This window comes from Netta rufina (genome assembly GCF_964035555.1).
Source record: "Netta rufina genome assembly, chromosome: 8".
Taxonomy (NCBI): Eukaryota; Metazoa; Chordata; class Aves; order Anseriformes; family Anatidae; genus Netta; species Netta rufina.
The window spans coordinates 23,455,610-23,477,035 of NC_140131.1; the positions used below are offsets into that span (position 1 = coordinate 23,455,610).

A 21,426-nucleotide genomic window follows, 5' to 3' on the forward strand; every position below is an offset into this window, starting at 1 on the left:
TTGCCAGGATCCATGCTCGGGCAGGCAGCTCCTGACAGATGCCAGGTCTACTCCTGATGCCAGCCTTCCTCCCACCCACGTGGCCATGGCCCCCGGCACTTCCTTCCCCAAAAGAGCCCCTGGCAAACTCAGCAGCTCCTCTGGCTGCTCATGTTGGACATGAGAGCCTCTCCGAGCCTCCCTAGGCTGGCTCCACAGCACCTCCTCACTTAGTTCCCTGTGAACGGGGGGTACGGATGGGAGGCACCGTGCCGTCATCCTCCGTGGGTCCCCCACGTGCGGTGAGCCATGGGCAGGGACCTTGGAGGAGCTGACGTTGGTGCCCCATGGCACAAAGGGACAGGATGGGTGGTGCTTCCACCCCAGACATCCTGCTGGGGGGATGCTGATGGCATGTGGTGGCTGTGTCCCGGAGCCACCTGGTGCCTCATGGCTTAGCCTCCTGCCCTGGCTGCCCACCGCGTGCCAAACCCCATCTGTAAGCAGCCGCAACAGGTCCTGCCAGCCTCCTCGTGACCCAGGCCTCTGCCAGGGAGCCCTGCCACGTTGTTATCAGCCCTTCCTAAGCCGTCTTCGCTCCCCACCTTTTCCTCTTGGCTGTGCCCCAGCCCGGGGACCCTGGCAGCAGGGTGTAGGCACCCCGGTGGGTTGGGTTCCTCACCGCGTGGGAGCTGGGGGCTGAACCGCGGCACCCTGGGCACCCTGAGAGCACGGCTGGTTGGAAGCAGACCCGCAGCCCCAAACCTTACCGTGCTCCCCTTGCCCATGTTGGCCAGTGCTGACCACCAGCAGCCTCAGCAGGGGCTGCCTGGGGTGCACAGGGCTCTGCCTGTGGCTCCCTACACATCCTGCCAGGTCCCCAGCTGAGATTAGGGGTGAGCAGAGCAGGGCAGTAAGGACAGGGCATCCCAAGGAGAATGCCAGAGTGGCTGGGAGTTATGTGGGATGGCCAGGTTGATCTTCCTGGAGCCAAAAAGTTTGAAGCCAAGCTGTCCTTGGAGACTTCTGTCCAACCTGGAATTCTCCCCAGAAAATTCTTTCTTTTTTTTTTTTTTCCCTTTTTTCTCCCCCCCCCCCCTTTTTTTTTTTCTGTTTTCTTTTTTTTTTTTTTTACTTTATTTTCTTTTCCTTTTTTTTTTTTTTTTTTTCCCTTCTCTTTTTTATTTATTTTTTCTTATTTTTTTTTTCTGGGAGATCAGAATAGGTTTTGCATCCTCGTTCCACCCAGCCATGAGAAGTGCTTTGGCCCCTGGAAGTTGTCAGCTGGAGCCTCCCATATTCCTGCAGGGCTGCGCTGCCCAAAACAGGTCTTGTGGGGCTCCTGGGGCAGTGCATGTGCATGCGAGGTGCTGTGAGGGGATATTTCTGTCCTCCTGGACCAGCTTGCCACATCACAGCCTTTGTCTACAGACCTTTTATTTTGCATTTTCCGTTTAGGCTCACCTCTAGAGGTGCTGTTTGTCATGGGTTTATTGAGAGCTCCTGCAGGGCATGCAGGCAGATGCTGGTGCTCCCCAAAAGACCCCAAAGCTGACAGGCACCTCAAATATCTGTGTCTCTAGGTACACCAGCGTGGGAGGTGGGTGTAAAGGAAGCATGGCAGGGCATCGGTGTTGGCAACACGGCCTCAAAACCCCAGGAAGGTCTCGCCCAGCTGCCAGCAATGGCTAGGGCACGTTGTGCTGCCCTGGTGTGCGTGCTCAAGGGGATTTGGGTTTTGAAACACGGAGAGGTGGAACCTCCCCTTGATCACAGGGGCTCGGGCGGGTTTGATTACAGCACGAGGTGGGCACAGCACCAGCTGGCTGGCATGTCAGCGAGGCAGGATGCGTACAGCTGCCCGCACGCAGCCGGGAGGAAGAAGTAGGGGATGAGATGAGGTCAGGGGGTTGGATGCTCCCCTTCGTCACCCTCTGGCTGTTTTGACTCATGATGCCCAATCTGGGCTCCTATCCTGAAGCATTTTCCAGGCTGTGCTGCCTGCACCCTGCATGTATAGGTACAGGGCACGCACCAAGCTGCATGGGTCCCGGTCTCTGACAGCCCCAGCCCGGCACAGCTCGGTGCAGTGGCACAGTCAGGGAGTGTGGATTTCAGAATAATGCAGCTACAAGGCAGAATGTGTTTGAAGCCCACTTTTCTCACATCGTGGCCATGTGGCCTGAGCTCTGCACTCAGCTCCTGTGCAGCTCGGTTTGGTGTGGCTTCTCCAAAACCCAGCGCCAAGCTGCTGTCAGAAGGCCTTCCCAGGGACAGCTGCCCAGGAAGCTTAGGGGCTTATCGCAGTCGAATGGCACAGCAGCTCTCCTGGTTTAAAAACTGCTCTTTTAAAACACACATCCTATTCGGCTCGGGCAGAGCTCCCCTGTGTGCCCAGGGTGCTGCAATCCCAGCTTGGCGCAGGCGTGCCTCCTGCAGGTGACAGGCGTTGGGCAGCCTCGGGAAGGGCAGGCTCCCAGCGCAGGCACACCTGCATTCACCCGCTTGACTCACGGGTGCAAACGCAAGTGTCACTGCTGAGGTCAGCGGGGAAGCCTCTCAAATTGCCGTGCAGCTCGGGCTCACGTCAGGAGCCTTCCTGCCTCGTCACACGGCTCCGTGGGACAGCTCTGCTGCACCGACGGGGATGGGAGGGAGCGCGCCTAATCCTGGGCGCGGAGCGGATGCACGAGGGACGGGCGTCAGCTCCCTCGTCAAGCCGTGACCCCAGGGGCGTGCAGCTCTTGGGCCACCTCTCGCCCCGAAGGTTTGCCTCAGCTGGCCCTTGGCAGTCACGGGAGCGCCGCCCTCGCAAGCCCCCGTTGGCACTGGCGGTGGCGGCGTGCTCCGCGGGCACGTTTCTGCGCGTGGGCCCTGCAGGGCGCAGCTGGGGTGGCTTAGGGTGCCGTGCGAGACCAAGCACGAGGATGCTGATGGTGGGGCCTGCCCCCAGCAGCTCTGCTCTGTTCCAGCAGGATGTGGTGCTGGCGCTGCTGCTCACGGGGCCGGAGGCCACAGGAGGTGAGGGGCAGAGAGGTGCTGGAAGAGCCGCGGCACGCACCGCAGGAGCCCAGCGAGGGGAAGCACCGATTCCTGGCACATGCAGCGTGCCCTCGCTGTAAGAAAGAAAATGATCTCTGGAGAGGCCTGAGCAAGAAACCCAAGCTGGCAGCGCGTGGCAGCGCACATCCTGCCTTCCCCAGGGCTTTGTGCCCGCAGCAGCTCCTCTCCTCGCTCGGCTCCGCGCGGTGGTGCTGCGGCCCCGCTGTGCTCACTCAGGGCTGCTTCGGAGAGCTCTGGCTGCGGGTTTCCTCGTGGTGGTGTGTTGTGTTTTCTTTTTTTTTCCTTGGAGGAGGGATAGTCAGAGTTTAGAGAGGACCGCAGGGAGCAGAAGTGCCTGCTGCTGTCTCCGCTCGCCCCCAAAGGACAGGCTTAAACCTGTCTGCAGCCCAGACCAAACACCACCGGCACCAGCTCCTTGTAAAAAAAGAAGGCAACAAAGGATGCCGGTGGCGGGGGAGACCCTGCCTTCTTATTCCGAAACCCCGTGGCTGATTCCTTTCCCTTCTTTCTCCAGCCTTTGAGAGTGGCCGTGAGGAAGGGGCTGAAGGAGTTACAGGGGGACAGGGCAGCCCCCCGGGTGGCAGCCCTCCTGCAAGCCCCCCTCCTGCCTTGGCTGCAGCATCACAGCAAGGAGCAAACCCGCCTGTCCTGGGGGGTTTTGCCCAATCCCCCAGATGCAGTCTGGGCAACCCGCAGGCCCCGTGGGACACGAGCTGGGACCCCAAAAGCGCCCCGGTCTCACAGCTGCCCTTGGGGGACCCCCGCTGCCAGCAGCACGGAGCGATGGAGGTGGGCGTGAGGGAGCTGGCGCCCGGGGGCTGCTGTTTGCTGGGAAGAAACCTCCTTACCACCCATTTTCACCCGCTTCCCACACGCGTGACCCCCCCCGGGCTCCGTGCCGGGCCTCGCCCCCATCTCCCCCCTCTCCCCTCTCTCCCCTCCCCAATTTCCCCGGCCGGGGGTGGGGGTGCGCTCGGGCAGCCCCCTGCGCTCCGCAGGTGGGAAGCACCGCCCGGGGCGGCCCCAAACCCCGACCCCAAGCCCATCCCCGGCTCCGCCCGCCGGGGAGGGAGCCCGGGAGGCTGGGGGCGAGGCCGGGAGGCTGGGGGCGAGGCCGGGGGGCCGGCAGGGAGGCGGGGGCCCTGCCCGGCCCCGCCCGCGCCCTCCGCGCCGCACCTGAGCGCGCAGCGGCGTCCCCATCCCCATCCCCATCCCCATCCCCATCCTCATCTTCATCCCCATCCTCATCCTCACACCCCCCCCCAGCCCTCCCATGGCGCTGCGGCTGCTGCTGTGCCTGGCGGCGCTGGGAGCCGGCTGCCGGGCAGGGCCCCCCCCCGGCCCCTCCACCGAGCCGCCGCTGCAGGACGAGGCGGACAACCAGGAGAACATCCTCTCGCAGGTCCGGGGGGGTGCCGAGGGGGGGGTGCCGCTGTTACTGCCCCCGGGGGGGTTGGGGGAAGCCGGGGGGTCCTTTGGGGGGCGCTGGGTGGGCGCATGGGGGGGCTCTGGGTGCCCGGAGAGGGGCGTCCCATGGCCGGTCTGTGCGCCCCCCCTTCCCAAATGCGCTGCGTGCTGCTGTCTGCCCCCCGGAACAGCTTTTTGGGGTGGCTGCTGGACAAACAAACCCCGTCCCGGTTGTGTTCGGGCTCCCCAAAGCACTTTCTGCAGCTGAAGGAAATTCCTGGCACGGTGTGGGGCTGCTCGGCGGGGCCGTCCCACCGCCGGGTCCCGCTGTCTGTAGGGTTATTTCGGCTGCCCCAGCCCTGCAAAGAAGCCTGGCTCAGGGCAGCAGGTGGCTTATGGGGTGGCTGTTCCCAAAAGGACACCAAGCATGAAGGGACAGCAGGATGGGCTTCACCCCTAAAGCTCCTAGAGCCTGGGTCCATCTTATTACATGGACAAGAAGACCACCCTGGTGCGGGAAGGCGGCTTTCCCCGTGTAGGGGCAGAAAGCCCAGCGCTTTGTAGGGGACTTGTCCACCGGTTTTGGGATGATTTCCCGGAGGCTGGGGGCACCGCGAGGCTCCCCGAGGGGCCTGACGGTGCCGGTGCTCAGCTGCTAGGTGACTACGACAAGGTGAAGGCGGTGTCCGAGGGCTCCGACTGCCGCTGCAAGTGCCTGGTCAGGCCCCTGGGCCGCGGCGCCTGCCAGCGGATCAACGAGGGCGCCTTCAGAGCCGAGGACTTCTACACGGTGGAGACCATCACCTCGGGACCCGGCTGCAAGTGCGCCTGCGTCGCCCCCCCGTCCGCCCTCAACCCCTGCGAGGGCGACTTCAGGCTGAAGAAGCTGCGGGAGGCGGAGAGCAGTGACCTGAAGGTAGGGGCACGGCGAGGATTTTTGGGGTCCTCGCGCCTCCCGGGGACGCGTTGTGGGAGCGGGTGGCGCTGGTGACGTCCCGTGGGCACCAGGGGGATGGTTTGCTGCCTGTGGGCGCAGAGGCACAGAGGCATTTTCCAATAAGTTCATCCATCTGGGTTTAGGAGTGTACAAAAATCCCCGGGGAAGCTGCCACCACCAGCTGGCGGGCGTCAGAGCCCTTGTGGATGGCCGGGACTGCCTCAGGCAGCTGCTGGCAGTGATTCCCCACGGCCCCATTCATCCCCCCCTGCCCTCGGTGCCCCGCAGCAGAGGGACGCCCCGCGGGATGCTCACAGGGCTGGTTTGGTTTCTGCAGGCTGCAAACCACTGATGTGTCAGCACGAAAGTGTGCCGCAGTGCTGGCGGGGACGGTGGCGGGGTGGCTTTTGTCCTTGCTGCGATCACAGTCTGGAGTTTTTTGGTGGCCCCTCGGCCGGCAGCACCGTGCCGTGTCCCCGGGGACGCCTCGCAGCCAGCACTGGCCCTCGAGGAACTGGCCCTGGCTCCCCGGGTGTTTCGCAAGGACCCACGGCCAAACCGCCTCGCGGAGCCTGTCCAAGCACTGCGCACGTGGGGATCGTCGCTGCTGCTAGAGCCCGGCCACGGGGGCTGTGGGGAGGCTCCCCAAAATGAGGCGGGCAGTGCTGGGAGCACCCCAGGGCGTGCAGCAAATGTTGGCGGGGATTCTCAGAGCAGGGAAAAGCAAACCCACGCTGGGCAAAGCGAGGGAGATGGAGTTGGTCGGGGTGTGTGCATCGGCACGGTGCGTCAGGGAGGGTCAGCCCGGGGCAGCTGAATCCAAAATCCCCTTTTGAGGGATGGCAGCTTGCTGCTGGTCCTCTGCTGGTGTTCCTGAGGGCCTGGAGCCTGACCTGGAGCCCTCCCCAGCCCTTCCGTGCCCGTGCCCGACCACAGGGCTCCTCTGCCCTCTGCTCCCACGGCCATCCCCACCCAGGTGGGACCAGGGCAGGCACCTCTTAAATGGGGGCTGTAAGGAGGAGGCAGGAGGCAGCATCCCTCCAACGAGGGGGTTCCCCGGGGCAGCCGGCTCTTACTAGGCTGGCGCTGAACTTCGGCCCCCGCGCGCTGTTGCCTTTGTGAGTATTTTTATTTTTTAACAAGCTTCCCCTGGTTCCAGGAAAAACAAGCACGGGATGGCAGGAGCTCAGAGTCTGATCTCAAACGCGTTTTATGTTCGCTCGTTGGCTCCTCGGCTGCCAGCCGTGTCGCTTGGGGAGCTGACCCTTGGGGACGCGAGCGCCGCGCTCCCCTCGCACCCGGCACGCGGTGCTGTGCGCCATGTCCCTGCCTGCCCCGTGGGCTGGGTGGGCCGAGGTTGTTTATCCCCTCCAGGAGCATTAAGAGTAGCCCATCGTCCCCAGATGCAGAGTGCTGGCTGTACAGGGACAAAACTGCTCTCTAATATCCCCTTGTGCTCGGATGCGTGCGTTACCCTTGAGTTTTGGCTACTGAAACCCTTCTGGGTGCTTCATATCAAGCACCTCTGCCTGACGGTGCGCTCCGTTTGCCTTGCAGCTGTCCTCCATCATGGAGATGCTGGAGAGTGCCTTCTACGGCTTGGACCTGCTGAAGCTGCACTCGGTCACCACGAAGCTGGTGGGCCGGGTGGAGAGGCTGGAGGAGGTAAGGCAGCCCCCTCACCTTCGGGCTGTGGCCAAAACCCTGTACCTGGTGCCTCGGGTGGGCTCGGAGCCTCCTTAATGTTGGAGGAAACCATAATTAACTCTTCTGGCTCATTCCTTGGTGCTGCTAAAATATAGATTTGGTTCAGTATTTCCCCTGGCTAGCACAATGCAGGGTGGCAATTCGCTGAGCCGTGCTCAGAGCGAAGAGCGCGGCGCGCTCCCCGGGTCTGTGTCTGGGGCAGCAGTCCCACATTCTTGTTGGAGCAGCACGGACCCGTTCGGCTGCAGCCAGCGGCCAAGACGCGGTGATTTATAAAGCCAAAATTCCACTTGCAAAGTGTTTTGGGAAGGCACGGGGTGCTCCGCCTCGGGGTCAGGCGAGAGACAGCCGAGAGGAGCACGCTTGGCCGCGAGGAGCCGGCTTTCCAAACAGGGTGTTGACCCAAAAGGAGGAAAAGGGTTTTGAGGTCTGAAAAATAATAAAACACCGCTGTGTGTGCTTGCAATCCCACCCTCCTCCTGCGGTTTGGCTCGCTCCCCAGGTGTTGTTGGGGCTGCCGTTGAGTCCTGGGTGAGGAAGGAAGGGGAGCGGTGACACGGGGCCGTGCCGCTGCGGAGCGGGGCTCGGCGTGGGGGGCGTCCTGCCCCGGGGGTTTGTGCACGCCTGAGGCCAGCGAGGTGAAAATGTCAGCTCGGAGGCTTGGGGAGTGCCAAGGAGAGCGTCCCCGTGCTGTCCCTGCTCTCACTTTTCCAGCAGCACCCTCTGAGGATGTGCCCGACAGCGCCGCGAGCAGCCGGGGCTTGGGGGAGGCACCTCCGAAGGGGGCAGCTGCGGGCAGCAGCTGGGAGCAGCCTCCTGTCCCCGGCCTCGCACCCAAATTCCTGCCCGCGGGGCCGGCTGCAGGGGACAGCTGGGTGCTGGGGGAGGTCTCGGCATCGCTCCAAGGTGTTGGCCCCCAGGCGAGAAGGGTTTTGGCAGCTGCTCCCCTGAGAGGCAGCTGAGCGGCCTCGGAGAGCATCACAGGGCACCGTGTTGGCCCTCTGCTCACAGGGAGAAGGGTTTTGTCCCCCTAGAGCAGATATTACACAAAATAAGTGACAAGGGCACAGGACAGTTGGAGACAGCCATGCTCCCTGAAGGAGGAGGGTGTCAAAGCTGCTTCTGCACCTAGGAGAGCATCTTAAAGCTCCCCTCTTCCTCTCCTTACTGCAACAAAAAGCTTGCCGAGGAGTCCCCGTGTTACAGGACTCGGCCTCAAAACTAAACACAAATCGAGATTAAATGCCCTGCGGGGTGGCAGGCTAACCAGGCTCAGGTGGCTGTTTTTGGAGGGGAAGGGACTGCCAGTTTTTTTTCCAGCATGACAAGGTGTCGCGCACAAACGCTGCGTGGTTGGACCCCGGAGCTGAGCTCGGCAGAGCTGGCACCTCCTCTGCTTCGTCGTCAGCTCGCAGCTGTTGCTTCAGCTGGCAGCTCCGGGGTCGCAGATGGAGGTCACGGCGGATTTTAGGAGAGATTAATGGCAGGACAGATTCGAGATGAAGGATCGGGGGGGAAACTGCCTCCAGGCTGTGTGCAAAAGTGCTCTGATTGACGTGCCGTCTACTCGAGCGGCTGAAGATGGAGAGGACCAAGAGGTTTTGAGCCCAGAGCCCCCCTCCTCCAGGGGTCCGGGCTGGGGTGAATCCCCTCTCTCCTTCCCAGGGCATGGCCAGGAACCTCAGCGGGGAGCGAGCCGCCGTGGAGGAGCCTCTGCAGGAGCCCCAGGGCCGGGAGAACTGCTCCAGCCTCATCTCCAACAGCCTCGCCGACATCGAGGGCTCGCTGCAGAGGGACGCGGAGGCTGCCTACGTGCACACCGAGGTACGGCCGCCTGGCACCAGCCCTGCCCTGCCTTCCCCGTGCCCCCAGCGCCACGCCGTAAGGCTGGGCATCGAGGCAGCCCAGCTCTAGGTTATTATTTTCCCTCCCCGCTCAGCAAAGCCCGGCCCCAGCCTGCTGCTCCCGGCACGGCCCAGCTGCGGCCGGGACGTGGGAGGCAGCGGGACCGGGCTGCTCCCCGCGCCTCCCCCTCCTGCTTTTCCAGGTCGGAGTGCTCGGAAAGACTGATGTCATTGCGGGGCCGGCCGGCAGCCACTGGGAAGCCTTTGATTAGCGGGGCTCGGGGGCTCCGGGGACGGGCAGCGCGTTGCTTTCCATCACCAGCAGCTCCCCGCCAGCTCCCGCGCCCGCAGGCTGCGGGCAGAGACGTGGGCATCCCGTGGGTCTGCCCCACGTGGGGACGATCCTGCTGGGACAGGGGTTTCTGTGCTGCTGCTGCGATGAGTGAGAAGGGTGTTTGCGGGGGAAAAGCCCCGCTGGGGTGTCCTGACCCCCTCCCTGCCCTGGTTGTACGAGCTGGGGAGGCTTTGTGCTGTTCCGCGCCCTGGTGCTCCGGCCTCTGCCCCCTGCCCGTGTGATGCTGGGGACCCCAGGCTGCCCTGCCCGTGATGTGGGGGGCATGGCTGGCAGGGGGGTGCCCGCTGGGGGTCCCAGCCCTGCCACGGGGCTGTTATCACCCTGAGTGACCTCATTTCCCAGCACTCCCCCTTCCGCGCCGTTAATTGCAGCGGGGCTTCGAAGGAATCCTGGGCCCGTCCCCGCAGCCAAATGGGCACGGCTTCAACGCTCCGTCTGTCTTTCCATTTCGCTTTAATGAGGTGAAATCCCACAGCCCTGAGCCGTGGCTGCTGGGCTCTGCCTGCGCTCGGCTGCCCAGCATCACTCGTGAACCAACGCAGGGCACGGCAAGCCCCGAGGAAGGATGGCACAACCCCTGCCAACCTCCTACCCAAAATCCTCCCATAACAAGCTCCCCATCTCCTGCAGGGCAAGTACGAGGAAAGGTTCCTGAAGGACGAGACCATTTCTCAGCAGATCAACTCCGTCGAGTCCCTCCCGGAGCTGCACCTGGCTCGGGAGGAGGAGAAGCCCAAGCAGCTCCTGCAGAGGAAGCTGCGGCTGCGCAGCCGGCCTCCTTCCAAGCCCACCATCGTGCGAGGGGTCACCTACTACAAGGCGCAGTCCGGCGAGTTGGAGAACGACATCGAGGAGCAGCGTGAGTCGGGTTTGTGGCCCCAATCCCCAGCAGGAGCAGCCTCGTCCCTCGGGAATCTATGGGGACAGCGTGGGGGACACGGTGCCTTCGGAGTAGGGAGCAGGGGGCTTGGAGACGTGGGCTGGGGGACGGGGCGCGGAGGTGCTGGGCCAGGCTGCTGGCAGGGCAGGGGAACCAAAGGAGTGAGCCGTGGGGATGGATGAGCTGCTAATCCAGGAGACGTGGTTTCTGAGAGGAGGCCAGAGCAGGAAAACCGAAGCTGCGGGATGGAAATAAAGGGGCAGGAGATGAAAACACGGGGAGGAGGGGAGCTCCGAGTCCCGCTCCTCTCAGGGGTGCTGTGGGGCTAGCGCTGGGCGTGTTGGTCGAGCAGCAGGACCAGCGGGCAAACCACCACTGAGAGCATCAGTGTGGGCATCCAGCGCCCACACCCAGACGGGTGGGCTTGGCACAAGGGACGTGGGGTGGTGGGAGGAGGAGGCTCGTGGCTCCGCTGACGCCCGTGTCCGTGCGGCAGAGGACGAGCTGTTCAGCGGGGACAACACGGTGGACCTGCTGATCGAGGACCAGCTCCTGCGGCCCAGCGGGCGGGCGGGCGAGGCCATGCGGAAGCCCTCCCCGGTGGGGTGGCCGCCCACCCCCAGCAGCGACCCCACCACCGCCGCGCCGACCACCCTGCCCTTGTCCCCTGCCGCCTCTGTGGGGCCGACGCCGGACCCCAACACCGTGAGCCCGCCGCCCCCCACCCCGGGGACCATGAGCGCCCCATCGGGGCTGCCCGAGGAGGGGACCCCGCAGCTGCCGACAGCATCGGCCAGCGCGGTGGCACCCACGGCCACCGAGAGCCTGCCCGCGGCCACCAGCCACGTCCCCAGCCCCGCTGCGGCCACCGCAGCCCAGAGCCTGTGGGACACGGGGACGAGCCCTGAGCCTGGCACCGGGAGCAGCCCGGGACCCCCGGAGCAGGCGAGCACCCCCGCGACGCCGCTCAGCCCCACGATCCCCGCCACCCCGAAACAGGCGCTGGAGGAGGAGGACATCAGGAACATCATCGGTGAGTGCTCCTGCGCGTGGCCATGGGGGCAGGCTCGTGCCCAGGGTGTGCACCCCTGGGTTTGGTCGCTGGTGGGAGACGCTGGGCTCTTCTGGGGCACCAAGCTTCACTTGTTCACTCTGGAACCTACTGACGTCCCCTCCCTGGTTTGGGGGTGGAGAGGGGTGATGCCCACTGCCCTGCCTCCAGCCTGGTGACCCCTCTCTGCCCGCGCAGGGCGCTGCAAGGACACGCTGTCCACCATCTCGGGGCCCACCACCCAGAACACCTACGGGCGCAACGAGGGGGCCTGGATGAAGGACCCCCTGGCCAGGGAGGAGCGCATCTACGTCACCAACTACTACTACGGGAACACGCTGGTGGAGTTCAGGAACCTCGACAACTTCAAGCAAGGTGGGGTTGCGCCGTCCCCGCGTCCCCGGGGCTGTGCCAGGCCCTGCTGGGCTGCCACAAATACCCTCCCAATAGGGCTGGGAAGGACCTTTTTGGGTGGTGGTACCCGGTGTGGGGTTCACGGCACAGGGCAGGACCAGCTGCCTGTGGTGGCTGTGACCTTTCATGTCACCACGGGAGGTGTGGAAGGGGGTGCAGGAAAGGGAGGACTTCACCAGCGCGGTGTCTGTGCCTCTCAGGGCGTTGGAGCAACTCCTACAAGCTCCCCTACAGCTGGATCGGGACGGGGCACGTGGTCTACAACGGGTCCTTCTACTACAACCGGGCCTTCACCCGCAACATCATCAAGTACGACCTGAAGCAGCGCTACGTGGCCGCCTGGGCCATGCTGCACGACGTGGCCTACGAGGAGTCCACGCCGTGGCGGTGGCGGGGCCACTCGGACGTGGACTTCGCCGTGGACGAGAACGGCCTGTGGGTCATTTACCCGGCCATCAGCTACGAGGGCTTCAACCAGGAGGTGATCGTGCTGAGCAAGCTGAACGCCGCCGACCTCAGCACGCAGAAGGAGACCACGTGGCGGACGGGGCTGCGGAAGAACTTCTACGGGAACTGCTTCGTCATCTGCGGCGTCCTCTACGCCGTCGACAGCTACAACAAGAGGAACGCCAACATCTCCTACGCCTTCGACACGCACACCAACACGCAGATCATCCCCCGGCTGCTCTTCGAGAACGAGTACGCCTACACCACGCAGATAGACTATAACCCCAAGGACCGCCTGCTCTACGCCTGGGACAATGGCCACCAGGTCACCTACCACGTCATCTTTGCCTACTGAGCCCCCCGCCACGGCGGGGCACTGCGAGCGAGGGGCCGCCAGCACCTTTTGTTATTATTATTATTATTTTTATTATTATTATAATTATTATTTTGTACAAATCAAAGAGTAAATGATTTTTTTTTTTCGGCGTTTCAAGCTGTTTTTTTTTTTTGTTTTTGTTTTTGTTTTTTTTTACGGCGGATTGTAGATCGATCCCCAGGCCGGGCCCACCCCCTTTGTCTCTGGTGCACCCTGCTCCTGATCCCCGGGGCGGCGCGCAGGGGCCGGTGGCAGCAGGGCTGCTCCTTCGGGAGGGGACGCCGGGCTCTGCGCACGCAGGAGGAGGTGGCCCTACTCCTCAGCTTTTTTTTTTGAGCAACCCCAGCCCCTGGTGCAAAGCTGGCCTTTCTGCTGCAGGCTGCAGGGCCCGGCGGGACGCTGGTGTCCTAGTGGATGGGGAGCGTGTCCCCCCTCGGCAGCAGCAGGTGCTTTGGAGAACCCCTGTGCGATGCGGCTGCGAGCGCAGCCCCGGTGCTGGCACTAACGCTGAGGACTGTCCCCTCTCCCCCTGGAGCCCCGGGGGGCTACGGGTGCCAGGCTGGGAGCCAGCAGCGGGAGGGGGGCTGTAAATAGCTGTAGATGACATGTTGGTGCGCTCTGTAACCCCAAATCCTCCCCCGTTGGGATTTGCCAGGTGCTGCTCTGCTGGAGGGCACGGCCAGCAGGAGCCCCCCGCCTCCCCAGCCTGGCACCATCTTGTATTTACCTGCTGTTAATAATAAAAGATCAAGTACCTTTGCAGCTGTCTGGGGCTTTCTTTGGGGCTGGGTCATCCTCCGGGACCCCACAAAAGAAACACGTGCATGGGGCTGGTGCTCAGGCTGGGTTCTGCCTGCGGCCGCTTGTCCTGGTGTTGCTGGAGCAGCCCCTGTCCTCCCAAGGGACAGGGAGACGGTGACAAGTGTGGCTCGGGGCTGCCTGCTGCAGTCCTAGAGGGGAAGAAAAAAAACCCAACCCGCCCAAGGTGGCACCTGACCTGCAGCCACCCTGCGCTGCCCCCCCTGCAGCCGCCTCTTCCCCAGGGGGCCAGAGGAGGGTGTGGGTGCCCCGCCAGCCTTTTGCGCATGTAAAGCAGCATGAACAAGCCAACTAGTGTAATAAATAAGAGAACCATTTTATTGCCATCGGTGCTAGGGACACAGACAAGAGGACCACACGGGAAGGGAGGTGCCCTCCGCCACCGCGCTGCGGCGGTCCCACGTCCCCAACCCCTCTGCGCCAGCCCCCGGGCTCGGGATGCTGCCCTGCCACCCCCGTGGCCCTTTCCACGGCACCGCTGTGGCTGCACCCATGGGTGCACCCCCTCCCCACCCCAACCCACCCACCCACGGCACGGATTTGGGAGCGCGGCCATCACCGCCGGGTCCCCGCCGTGGCTCCCCGCAGCGAAGGGTCCCCCCGGAGCACCGCGGGGCCGCGTGCCTCTGGCTGGGGCACAGCCGGGGAGTTTCTGCTCGATGACTGCGCGAGCTGGCCCGCAGTCAGGTGGGGCCCGGGCCAGGAAAACAGAACTGGTGCAAGGAGCGCAGCCAAGCCCCTCGCCGAGCCCGGCTGCTTCCCAGCAGCTCCAGCGCCGAGGGGACGGGGGCCGCGCGGCGCTGACTACGTGGCAAAGGGCAAAGCTTTTCCACAGTGTTGCAAGGCACATATTTCACAGGGGTGTATTGCTGCTCGCTCTCCTCCTCGCCTCCCCCGAGCTGTTTGTCTTGCTGCGGGATCAACCTTTATTTCCTAACAGCCCCACACACAGACACACACGCACACACACAAAGAATAATAATAATAATAATAATAATTAAAAAAAAAACACATCGGTAAGTGGTTCAGACGAGGAGGGAAAGCCAATGGGCTGGCAAACCGAAGCCGATCATCTTCTGTGCTAACTGCAAGGGGGGAAAAAAAAGAAGTAACAACATGCTGAAGTCATTACGCACGGCCGATGCGCTGCTGGCGCCCGACCCCAGCTGAGCACTGCGCCGCAGCCCCTCGGCCCTGCCCCGGCTGGCCAAAAAGGGCAGAGGGCTTCTGCGGTGGCACTCTGGGGGTGTGTTGTGGGCAGAAGGTGCTCCTGTGTGTGTCTGTGTGCATGTTTCGGGAGGAAGGAGCTGTGGCTGCGTCCCAACACACTCAGTGTGCCCCCCCTACCCCAGCTGGGCTGGCGCCGCCTGCGAACACAGGCAGAGCCACTCAGCGGGCTGGTAGCAGTGAGAAACATTAAATATCACCCCAAATTAAAAAAAAAATAAGCACAGGGAGGTAAAGAAATACAATCTTTAGTGATGGTTACGCTGCACTAATCCACCACCTTCAGGCCAAGCCCCAGCTTTTTGCCACCCCGCAGGGTGCACGCAGGTGAGGCTGCGCGCCCGGGCACCCCGCTCGGTGGGCACAAACCCACCGCGGGGTGACCCCGGGAGCAGGACGCTGTTTGAGCAGCTCCACGGGTGGCCGGGCTGCACGGAGCCCTCGGGGCACGCCTGGTGGCCGTGCAGCTCGTTCTGCTTGTAGTGCCTTGGCTGCCCCAGGCAGCAGCCCCCAGTTTCCCCAGTGAGGGAGGCTGCGTGGGGAAGGGTTTGGGGCAGGTGACGAAACCAAAAAAAAACCACCAATTTTGGGCAGTGCATAAGCAGCAAGGACGGGCAGTGCTCCCTCTGCCAGTGCGGGGCACCAGCTGCTGATGCCGGACACCAGGACTGCGGCAGCACATCACCCACGCCTCGGGCACGGGGCATCACGGTGTGTGGGTCCCCCAGGCTGTCCCCAGCTGGCAGAGCTCTGCAGTCCCTGGGTTAGGACAGGACGCAGCCGCGTGGCAGGGTGAGGCACAGGAATGGGCTCTCAGCTGCCCTCGCTGTGCCCGGAGCCCCAGGGACCTGCCGGCGTCGTCAGGCAGGGTGCAGGGGCCGTGCAGGGGCTACTGCAGGGACTTGACGATTGCCCTGAGGGCGTGGGGCGTCTCTGAGACGGAGGGGGACGAGCTGTAGAAGGTGTTGGTGTGATTCCTGCGCTGCTCGCGGAGGTAGGGAGGGACGGACGAGCTTTTGATGTGGAGGATCCTGGTGTCCATCACCTCGCAGTCGATCTGCATCATCACTTCGTAGTCCTGCCCGTTGATCACGTTCTCTGCAAAAAAAAAAAAAAAAAGGAGAAGTCGGAGTCAGCCGTGCAACCTCATGACACAAGGGCATCACAAAGCAGAGCTTTCCGGACACTTTTCTGGGTTGGACTGGCTTCGGCTGAAGGCAGAGGCAGAGCTGGAGCAAGGCGGGGGGGATGGGAACCCTTTTGTAGGGTCACACGTGGAGATCTACTGTGCACAGCACAGCCCCGGCCTGCTGCTGACACTCCAAAGGCCCAGCCCACGCTTAGCATCTGCACTCACGTGTAGAAAATAATGTTACGTCTTTTCTTTTCCACTTCTTCATCTGCACTTAATCACGAATGGCATTTGCAGTGTCTAACATTTATTCCTGCAGAGTTGTTCTTGAGCTACTAAAGCACACAGCTGGTTAAAGATAGGGCAGAGCTCAGAAAGCTGAGTGTTTTCACTTTCTTTTACTGGCTTAAGAATCCTGTAACCCTCCTGATACTGAGGATCTAGAGGAATTTCTTCACCAGTTTATTATTTTTAGAAGTGAAAAACGTGAACTCTCAAAAGAATTAACTGTGCCTCATTAACGGGCTGAGCTGGCTGCTGTGCTCGCATGACACCACGGTGCTGCTGACCGGGAAGCCGTGACCAAGCAGCCCACGATGGGCACAACCACGGAGACGTGCCTTTGGGAAAAATGTTTGAGAGAAAGAGCTGAGAAGGAGACAGTGATGGTCTCCTCTGCCCTGAGAGCTCAGCTGGTGGCAAGACACAGAAGCCACAAGCTGCGAGCACTCAATGAATGTGGCAGTGATGGCAGCGAGGAGCCGAGGCTGCCCAGGAGCCCGTCTCCCTGGGAGAAGCCCAGAGATGTTTCCAGGAGGGGAAGGGAGCTCGGCTTGCAGAGATTTGTGCATGGCCTCAGGCTGGGCACGTCTGCTGCTGCAGAAGCTGCTGGGCTTGCAGGCGGAGGCCCAGCAGTGCACATGGCCAGCATCTGCTGCCCGGCCGGGAAGGTGGGAGACGATCCCTGCACAGACAGCGAGCCCAGGAATGCGAGAGCCGAGATCAGGTTTCCAGGCACGACCAATCCTCGCTTTCCCGAGTGAGAACTGCTGACTGCCATCGGCAGGGTTTTCTTTCTGTGCTGAGGAGGATGGAGGATCACCTAATGGAAAGCGTATGGACTGCAGGAATGCAATATACAGTGCTAATTTTTACTGTTTTCCTGGATTAGCTCTGATTCTGGATGACAGCTGACAACCGCGGCCGGACCCTCTTGCACCCTGCGCCACCTGCAGAAGCCATTAGATGGAATATGTCTGGTGCAGTAATGAAAAGCAGGAGCAGACCCTTGCGAAAGGGGGCTGGGAAATCAAAGCTCCCACCTGCAGGAATGCACCGCAGACAGCTCGACGTGCCACCGAGCCACTGGGGCCAGGAGCAGCCGTGCCGGGCACCGACGGCCGTGGCTGTGCTGTGGAAGCTTGTCCACAGCGTTCGGAGCCCTGTGTGGGGCTCTGTCTGAGGCCAGTCCCTCTGTGTCACCCTGTCTCTTGCCCTTTGGTTGCCAGCAGACAGCTCGGGGGATGCAGAGGGGCTGGGATGGTGCTGCGCAGTGGGGAGCAGGAGGAAAGGCTGAGGGAGCCGGACAGCCCGGCCTTTGGGCTGGAGACAGCTAGCAGGAACAGATCAGCTCCCTGAAAACACAGCTCCTCAGCTCTCCTGCTGTGGAGGCGATGGCTGAAAAGGAGCCCGGCCCTGAGAGAAAATCTGCTCCAAAGCCACAAGTGGGTGAGGTGGGCTGGGCGGGCAGCCAGGGCGAGGAAAACCCCTCGGGAAGCTCCCCGAGGCAGTAAGGGGACCCTGCATTCGCCTGCAGCGGCCAGCCCCGTGGGTTACCACCAGGCTCCCTGGCACTGCAGAAGCCGGAATAATAACGCCCCAGAGAGCAGCGACGTGAGCGAGGGAGCTGTGCTCTGTGTGGGTGGCAGCCGAGAGCATGGGAACGGGCTCCTCCAGCCTCCCGCTGCCCTGGCTTTGACAAAAGCTCCCCCCGTGACAAAATCCAGCCCCAAAATGTGTGTGAACAGGCACGAGAAAGGCAGAGCTCCTCCACCTCTGGGTGCTGAAGGCTGGCACTGCTCCGATACTCGCTGAGCAGAGGGCAGGCAGCTCAGAAACGATTCCTCATGGCTCCGGCCTGAGCTCGAGCCCACGGCATTGTTTCATGGTCTGGATGAGGACTGGAGAGCGTACTTACAGGGTTTCTGGAAGATGCTACGCTGGAGAGCTTTCAAGCACCTTGGAGGACTGGATTAGGCTACAGCTTCACTAAAAGAGAGGGGCCGTCCAAAATCCTCAGGATGCGTTTCAGCAAAGGCGAGAGCGAAGCACAACGCTCGGGAGGACTCAGAACACGAGTACGAAGGGGGCCGGGCAGGAGCACTGCAGAAGAAGTTGGAGGGCCGCGGAGGCTCGCTGGGCGCAGGCCAGCAGCACAACAGGCCTCGAAATCATCAGCTCCACTGCGAGAAAAACAGCCTTACCCTTGCCCAGGTTTCTAACGTGGTGTCCATCGAACCTCCTGCAGGGAGCTGGGAGGACTGACCCGGCTGCAGGCCAGCACTGCCCCTGTGTGCCCCGTGGGGCTGCTCGCATGGAGCCACTTCTGATGCCTCTTGCGTTACCTACGAGTGGTGTTCTGTGGGATTACACAAGTGAAAAGGGAACGGCTGTCCCGGAGAGGTGTCGGGGTTTATAAATAGGTTTATTGCTCCTCCGTAAAGCCCAGGACGTACAGCCTTTCGCACTGCGCGGCGTCAGAACAAAGCTCCCAGTTGGGCTTCAGACGCTCCCCTTTGCAGGCCAAGAGTGCCGGTTATTAATTGCGAACAGCTCTCAGGCCGTGCTTCGTGGAGGCTGTTTCAAAATACGAGCAAGGTAGCTGTGCCAAGCACTGCAGTTCCCTGCCTGCACCTTCCCGGAGAGGCGTGCTGGCCTGGGCTGGACCCAGCTCCCAGCGCTGAGCCGGGGCCGGGCAGCACAGCGCCAAGCCCCCAGCGCTGCTCTCCAGGGCTCGCCGCGGCTCCTCCGACAAGCAAACAGGCTGTGAGTGCCAGCTGATGAAAGACGAAGTCAGCGGCCCAAAGTAAAAATGTCCAGCAAACAAAGCCGAGGGTTATAGCTACTGCTACCAATTACCGGAGAAGGTGGAAGTTTGTCTTAACCTTTGGAGCACCGGATTTTCAAAAGGCGTGTGAGAAAGGGCAAGAGGACAGAGTCCTCCTTCTCCCTGAAGGGAGCTTTTCAGTCAGCCCCAGGACCCACACAACTCCTTTATTTGATGCCAAACGCCATGGAAGCCTCTCTCCATAAGGTATCACACAACCACCAACTCTTTTAAAGGCACCTTTGCTGCACACACGCTCCCACCCTTTGTGTTTTCCACGTTTCCTTCTAACAAGAGGGCTCGCTTTGCCACATCAGATTCCCCACAGGGTCCGTGTCAGTGTTAATTTGCGCCTCCAGCCCCTTCAGCAGTCCCATCTACGACACCAGCAGGAACCCAGCCAGCCTTCACACAGCCATCAGAGGTGTTGGTGGTTGCTTTGCGCTAGCTGTGCGACGCTGACAACGATGAAGTTTGGCTTGAAGAATGATTTAGCACCAAACCACCAAAACAATTCACACTGCAACCTGTCCCGGCCCGACACAGAGATTATTTTAGGGCAGCGCAGAGCTGAGAAAGCAGAAGAGAAGGGCACCAGCTGCGTGCAGCTCCGGGGCTGGGCTGCTGAAGCGCTTCAGCTGTCCCCAAACAATCTTCAGGGGGTTTTCTCTGCCCCGTCACTGCTGCGACCTTCCATCCCCTCCATGGAGCGGTGCCGACTGTCCGCCACATCTGGACAACGTTTCCGTCTGAAGGCTTGGTGTGCACTACCAAATAAGTATAGAAATGCAGCAGTGTTGCTGTAAAAGCTACCAGGACTAAAAATACACTCATTGCAACAACGCAGCAGGGTTTCTAAAATATTTACAGATTTGCTTGTTACACAGGATTACTTGAGGCAAGGGAGAAAGTTAGATTGTGACCCAAGTCATTTTTTTTTTTTTTCTTAAATCAACTTTCTGCCTCCAACTATTTCCAAGCAAACCAGTCGCAATAGCCTTGTCTCTGTGGACCCAGCTGCCCCCAGACCCTGGGGTGAGTTAGATGAGATCCTGGGTGTTTCTGCTCTGCAGGTCTTCCCACGGAAACCCCTCCCAGCTGTTCTCCTACCTCCCCGTCACATCTTTCATGCTGCAGCATCGCTGCCGCCTCTGCAAGAAGATGCCGGGCATGGCCAGAGAGGGCCCAGTTTGGGTAAATTGGGCTTGCAGTTGGTTTGGGCAGGGAGCCGAGGGCCTCTCAAGAAGAGATGAGAATCAGTGGTGCTGATCCTCGCAGGCACAGCATTTAAAGCTCCCTCAGGTAGAGCATTTCTTGGCAATCCGGAGACACTGGTGACAGCACGGGCTGTGGGCATGCCTCTTGCTGGCAGGATGGCCAGATCTGAAACCCAGCCAGCTTAGGCAATGCTAACTGCAAAGAAGGAGGGAAAAGGGAAAAAAAAAAAGACAGAAGAAAACAAAGGCAAGGCACAGAGGAGTTTTCCTTCACAGAAAGCTCTCTTGGGAGCACAAGAAAGGAAAGAGGCTGGGGAGAGCAACTCCGCTCGGCAGAACCATCCCATGGCTGCTCGGGAGGCACCACGTGTAAACAAATCTGCAGAGTCTGCAAAACCAGACAGACCCACGCACAAGACAAATAGCTGTACACAGCAGAGTAGCCAAAAAAGGAATTCCTCTGCAGGCTTTGTTCACGAACAAGGGCTGGGAGCTTGTTGGGGGCAGCAAGCAGGGGGCTGCTCCGAGCGCAGCAGGACGGGACCGAGAGGCATGGGCACCAGGTCAGGGCAAGTACGTGATTTTGGGGTAGAATAAAGAGCAAATTGCTGCTTCCTCGCCACCTGACCCATGGCGTTCATGGTTCTTTAGGTTCTGTTCTGGCTCTTCTCTCAGCCATCTCTTGCCAATTCAGCAGTGATAAGTTACACTGCTCTTCTTCCTTGGCTAAGCTGGAGCTTCAGGGAATGGTCCCCAGTGAGCAGGAACAGCTCGGGCAGAACCCAGCACTGTAGGTTTGGGCAGGAACACTCTTTCCATATTTTTGTGTTGTTTTGTTGTTTTTTTTTTTTTTTTCATTTTTTTCACACCTGCTGAAACGAGTCCCACTCTCTTCTGAGACCTTCCACCCTCTGAGGAGCCGCGCTGCAGTGAGCCCCGGCTGTCAGCACCCCCTGCACATGAAGCCAGGCCAGCTGCTTCCACCTTTCACTTACAGCTCTTAGGGAGACGCTAACCTACACGCCAGCCTTCCCCTTCGCTCACAAAACCTCACTTTCTTTGCAGTGTCTGCAGAGCTACCATTTCACAAGTTTTCTCAAAAACCAAACCTGTTATTGCACCGAGGAGGCTGCCTTATCCTCGAAATCGCTGCCCCTGAGGCCCCCAGCAGAGCACCCTTGGCTCTGCAGGAGCTCTGCTCTCCCTTCCCAGCCCAAGGTACCCACGCGTGCTCAGCTCCAACAGGTTCAGCCAACCCGTGCTAACGTGAGACCTGATTGTTAACAGTTCCTGATGCCACTTGTCACTTGCCATCCCCATGTTTATATATCCTCAGACACAAGAATGCTTCAAGTGCTCTTTTACACCTTGGTCCTCTGCAGGCACTACAGATTCCCTGGCAGGCTTCCTCTGAAAAGTTGTTTTTGTTCTTTTTTTATGCCTTAAGCGAGTTGTTCCTCAGTAT

At 61.1% G+C, this 21,426-nt stretch overlaps 2 protein-coding genes across 2 annotated transcripts in view; one reads left to right on the top strand and one right to left on the bottom strand.

The window, feature by feature from the left end:
• Nucleotides 1-4,315: 4,315 nt before the first annotated feature.
• Nucleotides 4,316-12,473, top strand: OLFML2B (olfactomedin like 2B; the record flags this gene model as incomplete). Its single annotated transcript, XM_084291287.1, has 8 exons — nt 4,316-4,444; nt 5,102-5,365; nt 6,944-7,051; nt 8,759-8,917; nt 9,923-10,160; nt 10,669-11,205; nt 11,422-11,598; nt 11,838-12,473. 8 exons carry the CDS (start codon nt 4,316-4,318, stop codon nt 12,437-12,439), a joined length of 2,214 nt encoding a protein of 737 aa, XP_084147413.1. The 3' UTR covers nt 12,440-12,473.
• Nucleotides 12,474-13,813: 1,340 nt separating this feature from the next.
• The window catches only part of ATF6 (activating transcription factor 6), a 73,814-nt gene continuing 66,201 nt past the window's right edge, over nt 13,814-21,426 (bottom strand). Inside the window, exon 16 of the mRNA XM_084291606.1 lies at nt 13,814-15,604. Within this exon, the coding sequence (XP_084147732.1) occupies nt 15,396-15,604 (209 nt within the window). The 3' untranslated portion in view covers nt 13,814-15,395. The remainder of the gene's footprint in view (nt 15,605-21,426) is intronic.